The sequence below is a fragment of the Pipistrellus kuhlii genome, unplaced genomic scaffold (genome assembly GCF_014108245.1).
Source record: "Pipistrellus kuhlii isolate mPipKuh1 unplaced genomic scaffold, mPipKuh1.p scaffold_m20_p_3, whole genome shotgun sequence".
NCBI lineage: Eukaryota > Metazoa > Chordata > Mammalia > Chiroptera > Vespertilionidae > Pipistrellus > Pipistrellus kuhlii.
The window spans coordinates 90591683-90605353 of record NW_023425529.1 but is presented as its reverse complement, the minus strand read 5'-3'; the positions used below and the strand labels follow the sequence as shown (position 1 = coordinate 90605353).

Genomic DNA, 13671 nt, shown 5'->3' with positions numbered 1-13671 from the left:
AATGTTGACTTCATCAGTAAAGCCATCTGTTCTTAAAGTTTTGTGGTTTTTGTTTTTGTTTTTTGTGGAAAGTCCAATTGCAGATTAAATTTCTTTATTACTTATATAACAGATTTTCTTTTCTTCTGGTATTGTGTTTTTCTAGGAATTTGGCTCTTTTATCTAAATTTTCAAGTTTACTGGCACAAAGGTGTTCATATGTTCTCATTTATTTTAAATATTTTAACTATTGTAGTGATGGTCCTTTACATTTATGATGCTAATGACATGTGCATTCTTTCTCTTTCTTGATAAGACTTGTCATTGATTTATTAATTAAAAAGTATATTTTTATTGATTTTTTTACACAGAGGAAGGGAAAGGACAGAGAGTTAAAAACATCAATGTGTAAGAAACATCAATCAGCAGCCTCCTGCACACCCCCTACTGGGGATGTGCCTGCAACCGAGGTACATGCCCTTGACCGGAATCAAACCTGGGACCCTTCAGTACAAAGGTCGATGCTCTATCCTCTGAACCAAACAGTTAGGGTTTGGATTTATTAATTTTATTAGTTTTTTAAAACAAATTCAACTTTTGGTTTAAATTAATTATTTCTCTTTGATTAATTTCTGCTCTTATTCTTAGTCCTTCATTTTGCTCGATTGAGTTTGAAGTTATTATTTTTCCAACACCTTGAGATGGATGCTTAGGTCATTATCAGCCTTTTTTTCTATTATATGCACTTAAAACTAGAAATTTCTGTCTAAGCAAGACTTTATTTATAATCCACAAGTTTAGTATGTAGTGCTTTCATTATTCTTCAGTTAAAAATATTTTCCATTCTCTCATTTATTCTTTCACTCACTGGTTATTTAGAACAGTGTGCCTTAATTATGTATTTACTAGAGGCCTGGTGCATGAAATTTGTGCACTCCTGGGGGTCCCTCAACCTGGCCTGTGCCCTCTTGCAGTCCGGGCACTCTTGGGGGATGTCCAACTACTGGCAGTCAGACATCCTTAGTGATGCTGCAGTAAGACATCCTTAGTGCTGCTGTAGAGGTAGGAGAGGCTCCCACCACTGCTGCTGTGCTTGCCAACTGTGAGCCCAGTTCAGGGCTTCTGGCTGAGCCACTAACCACAAGGGGGGCAGCTCCTGCATTGAGCATCTGCCCCCTGGTGGTCAGTGTGTGTCATAGCAACTGGTTGTCCCACCATTTGGTCAATTTGCATATTAGCCTTTTATTATATAGGATGGGAAAGACTAACAGAGGTTAGAGGGGAGGGTGATTAACATAGACAAAAGTATGGTGATGGCCAGAGGTTGGGGGCTGGATGGAGGAGAGTAAAGGAGGGAAAAATTGAAGACATCTATAATAGTGTCAACAATAGAATAAAAACAACAATGGTATACCACTACACTACACACCTATTAGGAAAACAAAAGATACATTATGAACTATGTATTTATTACTTTGATAAAATTAAAAAATTTAAAAAGAAAGGATTTTGTCCAGAAAGGAGTGTTGTTGAAATGTTTTTATTTTTATAGTAAAGCTAAGGAAGCTTCAGAGCCCTTGTGAGGGCTGAATTTGTTCTGGGGGAGAGAGCAAGCAAGTTGCAACCAGTAGCATTTTGGATAACTTGCCTGAAACAATTTAAAAGAGAAGGGTACAGATTCCCCAAGCCTACAGTTATTTGTAATTTATTTTCTTATTCTATTGTAAATAAAGTCATTTTTGAACCTTATTAAAAAAAATCCTGCCTGCCATGCCCTCCCCCCCTCAAATTAGTCTTTATGGTTCAGTAAACTTTAGGCCTCACAAAACCTCTGTTAGTCCCTGAGGGTTAGGTTACCTAAAGGAGTTTGGATTCATTCATTATATTTATTTGCTCCTTTTAATTCTTGTTCTAGGAAGAGTGAGGACAGTTTTTTATTCAGTAATTTTTATAATAAGAATTGTATTGGAACCTGCTCCTTCTTTGGCTGTTTACAGGTTTACCTTACCGGGAACTCACAGAAACTTAAGCCCTTTGAGGATAGGGACAGAGCTGTATTGAGATTCTATAATACAGGCACAAAGTTAATACAACCTTTATGAATATTTGTTGAAGAAACAGATACATTTCAGTGCCATGAGGCATTACATTTCTTTCTGCTCCATCTCTTTATTGAGACTTTTGTGCAAAGCATAAGGCTGAGGGGATGAGCAGGTAGAGTGGAGTAAGGTTGCTTTATCCAAACCCTAGATATCATACTTTAATTTTACATAGTAGATGCATTTCTGAATGACATTTTGAATTGGGTATATTAGATTTTGCTAATATCAACTCCCTTTACTCATAGAGATTGTTTTTTAATGATGTTTAAATATTTCGTACTATAAGGTGCAAAATATTTTGCTTATTTCAAGAATCTTTGTGTATTCTTTCTGTAGTAAAGTGAATTATCAACATGGTAAGTCTATTTGGGGGGTCTGCTTAAAATGGGGCACACCAGTACTAAATTTGGTTCTAACAATAACTAATTCTCACACCATGTGTGCAGTTAGATGGCCGTTGGACATAACCATTTCATTTGGTCCCTTTGCTCCCACAGCACCTGCTTCAACCAGAGGCAGTGTCTTGACCTCCATGACCGCTCTGTCATGGCGACCGCGGGGTGTCTACTGCCTGAAGCCTTGGTAGTCAGCCGGGCACTGACCCTCCCAAGATGGCAGCAACCCGGAGGAATGTGTGTCAGGGGCGGGGTCCTGTGGGCAGAGGTGGGACAGGAGACACAGGGAAGCTGCCAGTGCGAGTCCACCAGGTTCAGCTGGCCTGCAGGAAAGCTCTCCCTCCCCATCTCCTCTTCTCCCAGGCTGGCAGCTGGATGGCTGAGGGGAGTGCAGCCACTGGTGAGGCTAGGAGTGGGCTCGCAAGGGTGGGGATCCTGATGCAGTGGTCTTGGCCAGGTGGGCACTTCTTCCCTGGCTTTTGCAGGGTGTTGGGGGCAGGGCCTGGAAAGGAGGGAGGCTTCTCCCTCCCTCACTGTTGGGTGGGACATTGCAGGGGAGGGGCTGTGGATCCTTAGCTCAGACCCACCCTCCTAGGACTGGGTCATGGGATTAGGAGCTGCTGAGGTTGCCAGACCCTTGCGGGTGGGAAGGAGCATCTGGGCCTGCCCCGCAGTGAGTCCTTGGCTTGGGTGTCTGAGCAATGGGCAGTGGTGAGGCCGCAGAGTTGTGGAAGATAACAAAGCGCTGGCATCCGTGGCCTTGATGCTGGCGTGTAGGGATCTGAGAACCTGGCCGGGTGCTGGACATACCTCCCTGCCTGTGCCTGGCATGGGCTCCTCTGAGCCATCGGGGGCGGGGGGGGGGAGTATAAGGGGTGGCCCAGTGGATGATCTGTCACATGAGACCCCAGACCTGCCACACAAGGCAGGACCCCAGACCCTCCAAGCCAATGCGGGGGCAGGACCCCAGCATCCACCACACTGCCGCAGGGGCGGGATCCCAGGCCCTAGACTCACTGCACTGGCGAGACCCATCAATGCACATCCTAGTGACCAGTTGTTTGGTCACTAAGGCATTATGGCCACGTGCTTTTTATATATATAGATTATTGATCACTAGCATAATTCCACTGCGATTAGAGAACACAGTCCATATAACTTGAATAGAGTAAACTTTATGGAGACTTGCTTTATGGGATAGTTTATTGTCAACCTTGGTAAATGCGATATTTATCTGGATGCATCATAGTGTATTGTGACAACACTTAAACCTAATTCTGTGGTTGATGTTGGAAGATACTGTGAACAATGCTGAGACACTCAGTAACCTAGCTGAGGCAGATTACCCTATACATTGAGCGAGTAAGGATCTTTAGCTAATACTTACTCGTAAATCTTGACAAGCCAGAATGTTGTCAAGCCACTTATATAGGTAGCCATCTGGGGAAAGGCCCACGTTGTCAAACACAGGGCCGCAGCACAACACTGCTGACATTGCCTGATAACAAAACACAAAACACCTGGGAATGAAAACTGGAATGGTCTAATGGTATGCAACAGACTTTATAAAACATAACTACCAGAATTATAAATGATAAAGATCTTTTAAAGCAGTTATTTCCACAGATTTTTAAGTATTCCTTAGTAAAGTCAATAAAAAGTACCAGATTCCCAACTGGCTCATTTTAGAAGAGCTAAACTCATAAATTTAACTTCATGAAAAATATTTTATGATCATAACAAGCCTCTATCATGAAACAGTAAAACATTCAAAGCAAAATTCCATGTCACAGTTTTGAAAACAAACTCACCTTAAGTGAATTCAATTGAATTAATTCTGTTTAGAAGATAGAGCTTTTAAACTTTTGCTTTGACTATGGACTGAATCGAGAAACTTGACAAATATTTGACTAATGTACTAAATTGATAAACTATGAAAAACATGGAATAATTGTGTTTTTTTAATCAAAGATAAAAAAAATGAAAAATATAAACTTCAGTTCCTTTGAAGCTGAGGGGAGGAAGCAAGGGAAGGTGAGATCTTTATTAATTCTTTAATTAGCAAGTCCAGGTGACTATCAGAGCCATGATTTAAATGAGCTCCATTGAGACAATTGTCAACCTGAAAGTCAGCATGATAGTTTAAATTAGACTGGGAATGATGTTTCCGAAATTTTTGAACAGTCCTAGTAGTGTGAAAATTTATTGATTTCTGGGAATCTTCTAGTATAAGAAGATAAAAATGGAAATGGCAGATTTTGAACTTGAGGATATATATATATTAAATATCTATCTATCTATCTATCTATCTATCTATCTATCTATCTATCTATCTATCATCTATATAATAGAGAAATATGCTAATTAATTGGGACACCATAACGGGTCAACCAGACAGGAGGAGGTTGAGTGTGCAGCGTTGGGGGTGGGGCATCAGGGTCCTCTGCGTGCCTGTGCTGGGGAGGGCCTGATCAGCAGTGGCCGTGGCTGCTTCAAGGGCCAGAGAAGGAGGCAGGGCCAGACTGGTGACTCGAAGGTGGGTGGTGCTGCACGATTTCAAATTGCATGCTGGGTTCCTAATACACACACAAACAAACACACACACACACACACACACACACACACACGATGCCCCCCAAAATCAATGCACACTTTAACATCTGATAGCTCAATTTTTTTAGGGGTAACACCATACACACACACACACACACACACACACACACACACACAGACACACACACCTCATTATAATCTTGCTTTATGGGATAGTTTTTTATGGGACTTTTTTTTAGGTTGAAAGTTTATTAACAAGGAAGCTATTTTAAGGGTTTATCCCTTACGAAAATTATGTGGTTCTATGGGAGAAAAAAGAGAACCTAGGAAATACTTTCAACATAAAGATTAAATAAAATTATTAAAAACTAAAACAAACAAAACAAAAAGAATGTGGTTCTTATATAGAAGACACAATGATTAAAGTGGAAGCTTGGATAAGTTTTGCACCTAGAAATTATGAGGCCAATTGGAATAATTGCATTTCTATACACAACTATCAATCTTTTATGTGTGTTCATTTTGGAATTTTTAAGGTCAGCTCATGTATTTATTTGATTTTTTTGCAAGTATACTTAGATTCTGCCATATCATATGAAATAATATTATTTATTTCAACCTAATTTAAGGCAAGTTACCAGTTTAAGGATCTCACCATGGATCTCACAAGAATCATCATGAGGCAAAGGTGACCTACCTTTAAGGCACAATACTGGTATCTTGTGATCTGATGGTTCCTGTCACTATAGCGATCCAGAGGCGTGAACATAATGCTGAAGGGCCCTGCCCACTGGCTGAACAAGATGAAAAGATGGTGCCTCAGGCTTTGCTGGGGGAAGAGAAATCTCCTGTGGTGAACTAGAGAGAAAAATGCAGTTAACAGTTTCCGAGAATAAAAAATATAGTGAATACAATTTATGTCACTATAAGTGACATAAGTTTTGGAGAAATGTTTAATTTCTTAACTCCAGGTTCCTTTTTCAAAGTGTTGAAAAAGTTAAGCAGAATTTTCTTTCTAAGTGTGCATCCTTTCTCACTAGCATGTTGTCAGAGCAGGAAGCAGAGACAAAAGATGACTCACACACTGTTTTCTATTCAATATCTAGAGAACTTTCCAACACATTCCAATCAGCTGCTTACATAGACAATGTTCCCTTGACTGCTGCCAGTCTTTAGGAAAAATTATGAAGTATATTGTATAAACAATTTTAAACAAATATACTTTAGCTGAAGAGATCAGCTCACATCTTACTTTAAAGTCATCAAAATGAGGAAGATTGGTTATACAACATATAAGTTATGAAAAAGTAGAAATAGTTGAGGGGAGTTTTTTGTAATTATGTCACGTGCTTTTAATGACAGTCAGCCATTCATTTTTACCCTGAACTGGCCTTGTAGTAAAGTTTAGATATCAGCATGATTTCTTCAACTTTGTTCTTCTTCCTCAAGATTGCTGTGGCTATACAGGCTCTTTTGTGGTTCTATATAAATTTTTGGAATATTGGTTCCAATTCTGTAGAATATTCCATTAGTAACTTGATTGGAATTGTGTGGAGTCTATAGCTTGCTTTGGGTAGTATCAACATTTTAATGATATTACTTCTTCCTATCCATCAGCATGGCATACAGTTCCACTTATTTATGTCTTCTTCACTTTCATTCTTTAGTGTCTTATAACTTTTGGAGTACAGGTCTTTTACACTCTTGGTTAAATTTATTCCTAGATTATTGTTTTTTTAATGCAATTGTAAATGGGATTGTTTGATTAGTTTCCATTTCTGATACTTCATAATTGGTGTATAGAAATGCAACTGATTTCTGGATGTTTATTTTGTATCCTGCTACTTTACTAAACTAATTTATCAGATCTATTAGTTTTTTGGTGCAATATTAGGTTCTTTATGTACAGTTTCATGTCATATGCAAATAATGACAGTTTTACGTCTTCTTCTCCAACTTGGATGCCTTTATTTCTTTTTTTTTTTTAAACATTTTTTAAAATATATTTTATTGAGATTTTACAGAGAGGAGGAAGAGAGAGAGATAGAGAGCTAGAAATGTCGATGAGAGAGAAACATCGACCAGCTGCTTATTGCACACCCCCTACCGGGGATGTGCCCACAATCAATGTACATGCCCCTGACCAGAATCGAACCTGGGACCTTTCAGTCCGAAGACCGATGCTCTACCACTGAGCCAAACCGGTTTCGGCTGGATGCCTTTTATTTCTTCCTCTTGTCTGACTAATTGCTGTGGCTAGGAATTCCAGTACTATGTTGACTAAGAGTGGTGAGAGTGGACATTTCTATCTTGTACTCAGTCTTAAGGGAAAAGTTTTTTGTTTTTCTCATTGAATTTTATATTGGCTGTAGGTTTGTCCTATATATCTTTTATTATATTGAAGTATGTTCCCTGTATTTCCATGTTGCTGAGAATTTTTATTGCAAACTAGAGACCTGGTGCATGAAAGTTTGTGTGCTGGTGGGGGGTGGGAGGGCTCCCTTAGCTTGGGTTGAGCCCTCTTGTAGTCTGGGACTCTGGGGGGTTTGTCCACTGCTGGCTTAGGCCTGCTCTCCAGGGGACTGGGCCTCAGCTGGCAGTCAAACATCCCTCTGGCAGCCTGGAAGCCCTCGGGGGATGTCCAACTAACAGCTTAGGCTGTGGGGAGCAGGCCTAAGCTGTTAGTCGGGCATCCTTAGTGTTGCCACAGAGGCAGAAGAGGCTCCCGCTACCACTACTGTGCTGGACAGCCATGAGCCGGCTTCTGGCTGAGTGGTGCTCCCCCTATGGAAGTGCACTGACCACCAGGGGGCAGCTCCTGCATTGAGCATCTTTCCCCTGGTGGCCAATGCACATCATAGCAGTCGGTTGTTCCGCCATTAGGGTCAATTTGCAATTACCATTTTATTATATAGGATTTTATTAAATGCTTTATTCTACATCTAGTGATACAATCATGTATCCTTCATTTTGTTTATGTGGTATATTACATTTATTGATTTGTAGATATTGTTACCAACCATGCATCCTAGGAATAAATTCCACTTGATCATGGTGTATGATGTTTTCAAAGTATTGATGGATCCAGTTTGCTAATATTTTGTTGAGGATTTTAGCATCTGTGATATTGACCTATAATTTTATTTCTTTTTAGTGTCTTTATCTAGTTTTGGAATTAGGATAATGCTGGCCTCATAAAATAAGTGAGGGAGTCTTTCCTCTCTTGAATTTCTTAGAATATTTTAAAAAGGATAACTTTTAGTTCTTCTTTGAATGTTTGATAAAATTCTCCTATGAAGCCATCTGGTCCATGTCTTGTTTGTTGGGAGTTTTTTTTGACTACTGCTTTAATTCTACTAATTATAATCTGTCTATTCAGATTCTCTAGTCTTCCTGATTCAGTTTAGGAAAATTGTATATCTCTAGGAATTTATCCATTTTGTCCCAATTGTCCAATTTGTTAGCATACAGTTTTTCATAACATTTTCTTACAATACTTTCTATTTCTGTAGAGTCACTTGTTACTTCTCCCCTTTCATGTCTGATTTTATTTATTAGGATCCTCTCTCTTTTCTTCTTCATGAGTATGGTTAAAGGTTTATCAACCTTGTTTACCTTTTCAAAGACCCAGCTCTTGGCTTCATTGATCTTTTGTATTTTTTAAAGACTTTGCATTTATTTCTGTTCGGATCTTTATTATTTCTGTTCTTCTACTCACTTTGGAGTTTGCTAGCTTTCCTTTTCTAGTTCCTTTAAGTGTAAAGTTAAATTATTGTGTTGATATTTTTCTTGTTTCTTAAGGTAGGCCTGTAATGCTATGAATTTACCTCTTAGAACTGCTTTTGCTGTATACAATAGATTTTGGGCTCTTGTGTTCTCATTTTCATTTGTTTTAAGGTATCTTTTTTTAATTTTATTTCTTCTTTAATTTCATTCATTGTTTTGAAACATGTTATTTAGCTCCATGTGTTTGTGTGTTTTTCAGTTGTTTTCTTGTGATTGATTTCTGGTTTTATAGCATTATGGCCAGAGAAGATTCTTAATATGGTTTCAACTTCTTAAATTTACTGCGACTTATTTTTGTCTAATGTATAGTCTATCCTAGAAAATGTGCCATGTACACTTGAAACAAATGTATATTCTGCTGCCTTGGGGTGAAATGCTCCGAGGATATCAATGAAATCCATCTGATCTAGTGTGTCATTTAAGGCCACTGTTTCCTTGTTGATTTTTTTTTCTGTCTGGGAGATCTACCCATTGGTGTTACTGTGGTATTAAAGCCCCCTACTATGATTATATTATTATCTATCTCTCCCTTTAGGTCTATCAAGATTTGTTTTATATATTTAGATGTTCCTATCTTGGGTGCATAAATATTTACAAGGGTTATATCATCTTGTTGGATTGTTCTCTTTATCATTACATATTGTCCTTTTTGTGCTCTTATTATAGCCTTTGTTTTAAAGTTTAGTTTGTCATATATAAGTCTTGCTACTCCAGTTCATTGTTCATTTCCATTTGCATGAAATATATTTTTCTATTCTTTCATTTTTACTCGGTATATCTTTCATTCTGTGATGGATCTCTTGCAGAGTCCAAATATATAGATTTTTTTTTTGTAATCCATTTAGCTACCCTATGTCTTTTGATTGAAGCATTAAAGCCATTTACATTTATAGTGATTATTAATAGGTACATATTTAATGCTCTGCAGTAAAGTGAGGGAGCACAAATGTTTAATGAAATAAATATTTGAAATATATAATTAAAAAATAGAATTACTTAAATGGACTAAATGCTCCAATAAAAATACATAGGGTAGCAGAAAGGGGAAGAAAATAAGATCCATATATACTAGTATGCTGCCTACAAGAAAACCATTCAGATAGAAAGACATACAGATTAGAAGTAAAGGGATGAAAAAAGGTATTTCATGCAAAGGAAAACAAATAAAAGAAAGCTGGTGTATATTTCTACCAGGCAAATCAGACTTTAAAACATGTTCACAGATTAGCACAAGGATGAACAAAAATAAAGCACCTGTGAATTTATTCCCTCTGAATTTCTTCCCTGTTATGGAAGTCACTTAGGTTCATTTTCACATGGAAACCAAAATAAAGAATAGAAATAATGACAAATATAAAGCAAAGCTTAATTCCTATTGTTCCCTTTCCAACTCTGTGCTGAATTAACACAATCTATCCTCATGGTATATTTCCAAGTATTTCAAGACAAATAGCAACCCAACCCTGCATACAAGCCAGGAGGATTAGAGGGAAGCACTGTCCTGAGGAACAAAAGTTTTTCAAACATAAAGTATAAGTAACATACCTGGAACACATTGAATCAAGTTGGCGACCATGGCACTAAAATGTGCCCGGATATCTTTAAGAATTTCAACTTCTTTATCATTTTCAGCTTCTAGCAGCATGCGGGTCAGGTCTACATACTCTAGGAACAAAGCTCCAAGGGCTAAAGTATCCCGTTCTAAGGCTCCATTTGTGCTGGAATAAAGGAAAATAGAACTTTTAGATGCTTAGTTTTTATTTCAAAGTGGTACCTGCTTCATGGAAAATAAGATCCACTGTCATAGTGGACACACTACATTTGTTCTTGACCTATATGCAGCGTAAATAGATTAAGAACCCCCACAAGATTTTTGGACTTTTTCTGAGTAAAAAGTTAAAGGTAATATATTTTTAAAAAGAAAGGAAATAAAAAGAGATAAAAGTAGACCAGTGTGATAAGCAGAGATCAATTAGGAGAATTTTTACCTTACCTGTCACTTATTACACCAGCATCAGCCAGAAGTTCAAAAATTCGAAGTAACTGTAGTCTTAACAAGTCCCGCCGTTCTCGGCGCTTTTTGTTCTGTACAGAAAGAGGTGATACCACTTACAGACAGGAACGAGGCAATATGAGCTTTGCTTTAGGAAACTAGGTTAAAGAAAGGCCTAACCTAGTACTTTTCAATTTTCTAAACATAAAAGACAAAATGTATTTTTATTTTTTCCTAATCCTTCGAGACAATGTTTGCTATTACAGGTTGTAAGGGAAAGATCATTGAGGGGTGGGTAAGTATCTATATGGGGGAAATGTTCAGAGCAAGCCTCAGTTCCTAGATACCACAAGCACGTGTGGAAAGACCGGAGCATCTTAAGTCAAGTAGAAAAGAAGAGTGGACACTAATACTCCCACCAATCTGACCACGGAGCTCGTGTGTTCTTACTCAAACTGCTCAATTTTTGTTACTTCTTGCTTGATTCTTACTCCTATATGGGAAGCTCATTTTAGTCTTCTTTTATTTTTTATCCTGCTACATTATAAGTTAATCCATTTCAGAGTTCACTTTGGGGAAGATAATGTTGGGGAAAATGCTTTATATGCCAGACAAAACAAATAATATTTGTAACCATTCAACTCCCTGTAAAAAACAAGCAAACAAACTAAAAACCAAAATTCAATCAACTCAAACCTTCTTCAAATAAATGTGATAACTTAACATATATATGACTACTTAGGTTTTTTGTTTTCATAAATATAGGACATAAAATCTTTTAAAGTAGGAGCTATATTATACTAAGTATTCAAATACTGAAGAAATGAAAATAATAAAAGCTAAAATGTTAAGATTCAATATAAAAAGCATGCTGGGGAAACAATTTGATATGATTTAAATTCACACCACTGTCCAAATACACCAAATATCTTAATGATTTAGTTTCAAAATCTTACCTCGGGTCTTCGTTCCAGAGCTTCTTTCATTAATGGGTGAAGTTCTTCTACCAATTCCCTACAGAGGAAAAAGGTTAGCATTTTAAATATATTATTATTGACACCAAATTTGTCACCAAACATATCCATTCAATCCTAAATCACTTGGTTTTTACACTTTGCTTCTGACATCAAAATCTTTCCTGGCCTTCCCATTTCCCAGTCACATTGTGAACTATAGTTAGGTACTGGCCTATACTTTGTATTATTGGTATTAATCCCAGTTCTGTGAATATAATTTTGGCTCAATACATGTATTGACTTGGTTTTGATTTAACGTCTGAACAATTAAAAATATTTTGCAAGTACTTCAAGGCTATGGACTCGAAGATAAGTGAAACTGAGTTTCTACACAGAAATTTTCAGTCTAATTAGAGCATATGAGAAGGTGCAATACTATAGCACTGTCTTTGGGATCTGTGCTCAGGGAAATGACTGATAGTTGACTCTGACATGAAGTTTTTTTTGTAATTTCAGAGATAAATTCCTTAATTTAAACTATAAGACAAATATAAATATGGCAAGTACTATAGTAGTGAGGTTCTCATAAAAACCTTACCTCTTACATTGTAAAAATAAAAGTTTGATCATGTTAATATATATCTCATATTACATGTATATACTCCACCTGTCCCCATTATTTAGCCTGTTGGTGAGTATTTTGTTTATAACCTGATCCATATCTAAAAACCTTGTATTTTTCTGGTAGAATATTTTGTGCTAATAGAAATTGCTTTCCAGGGAAATCCAGGTAAACTCTATTGGATTCTGCACTGAGACATAGAAAGCCTGTGTTTTATTCCTGATTTTTTCAATATAAATGCTAGAATTTTTTACACCACAGACATGGAAATAATATTAATAGTCTCTTCCATCTAATAGCAGACATTAACCAAATATTTACTATGTGCATTTTTATATTTAACTCTCTTATTAAATCTGAGTCAGATCCTATAATTATACCAATTTTTATTTTTATTTTTTATTAGAGAGACACACTTTATTTTTACTGATTATAAAAATTTTACAGGGGAGGAAACGGAGGCCCAGATCTATATGGTTAGTAAGTTGCATAAGTTACTTCCCCTGAGGAACACTAAGATGAGATATGCAAAAGAGAGCCTCAGGTTCTTGGGGGAAAATGTTCAGAAATTTCAGGAATTGTTCTTATTATCTTCTTATAGTATTTTTATATGATGCTTTTTTAGTTTTAATAAATAAGTAATAAAACTCTAAGTGGCATTCAAGTAGTCAAAACTCACAATTACTTTTTAAATTCTTTTTTAAAAAATTCTTTATTGTTTAAAGTATTATATATATGTCTCTTTTACCCCCCATTGACCTTTCCCTAGCCACCCCCACCTCCAGCACATGCCTTCATCCCACTAGTATCTGTGTCCATTGGTTATGCTTACATGCATGGCTACAAGTCCTTTGATTGATCTCTTATCCCTCCACCCAAACCCTCTCGTGCTTTCCATCTGAAGTTTGATGGTCGTTTTTGATTCTGTCTCTAGATCTATTTTTATTCATCAGTTTTTGTTGTTCATTATATTACACTCACAATTTTTCTAAAGATAAACTCTGACTCTCTACATGAATAATGTAACTGATCTTTTTCAGTTGCCTCTAAGATGTCTCATTAATCTTTACTTTACAAATAGGGTTTTTCAGATGCTTGAAGTGTTCCCTTTTGTATCTGTGTGAAACCTATACAATTTAATTTGTCCTCGTAGGCTTTCCTACTTAGCTAAAGTCATCAGAGGCAGCCCGAATATGACATTTTATGATGACTCTTTCAAAGGTTAACTACTGCCTCAGATGGAATGATTATTTAATTAAAGCTGTGAAATGACTAAGAAATCTAG

The 13671-nt window shown here is 37.0% G+C and overlaps 1 protein-coding gene across 11 annotated transcripts in view; it reads right to left on the bottom strand.

The window, feature by feature from the left end:
- FRY (FRY microtubule binding protein) overlaps positions 1–13671 on the bottom strand; it is a 459465-nt gene that overhangs the window by 136124 nt on the left and 309670 nt on the right. For all 11 annotated transcript variants that reach the window (XM_036454766.2, XM_045588489.1, XM_045588490.1 and 8 more), the window contains 5 exons: positions 11765–11822; positions 10809–10900; positions 10361–10533; positions 5727–5887; positions 3864–3974 (listed from right to left, as the gene is read on the bottom strand). In XM_036454766.2, coding sequence (XP_036310659.1) covers positions 3864–3974; positions 5727–5887; positions 10361–10533; positions 10809–10900; positions 11765–11822 — 595 coding nt within the window. The remainder of the gene's footprint in view (positions 1–3863; positions 3975–5726; positions 5888–10360; positions 10534–10808; positions 10901–11764; positions 11823–13671) is intronic.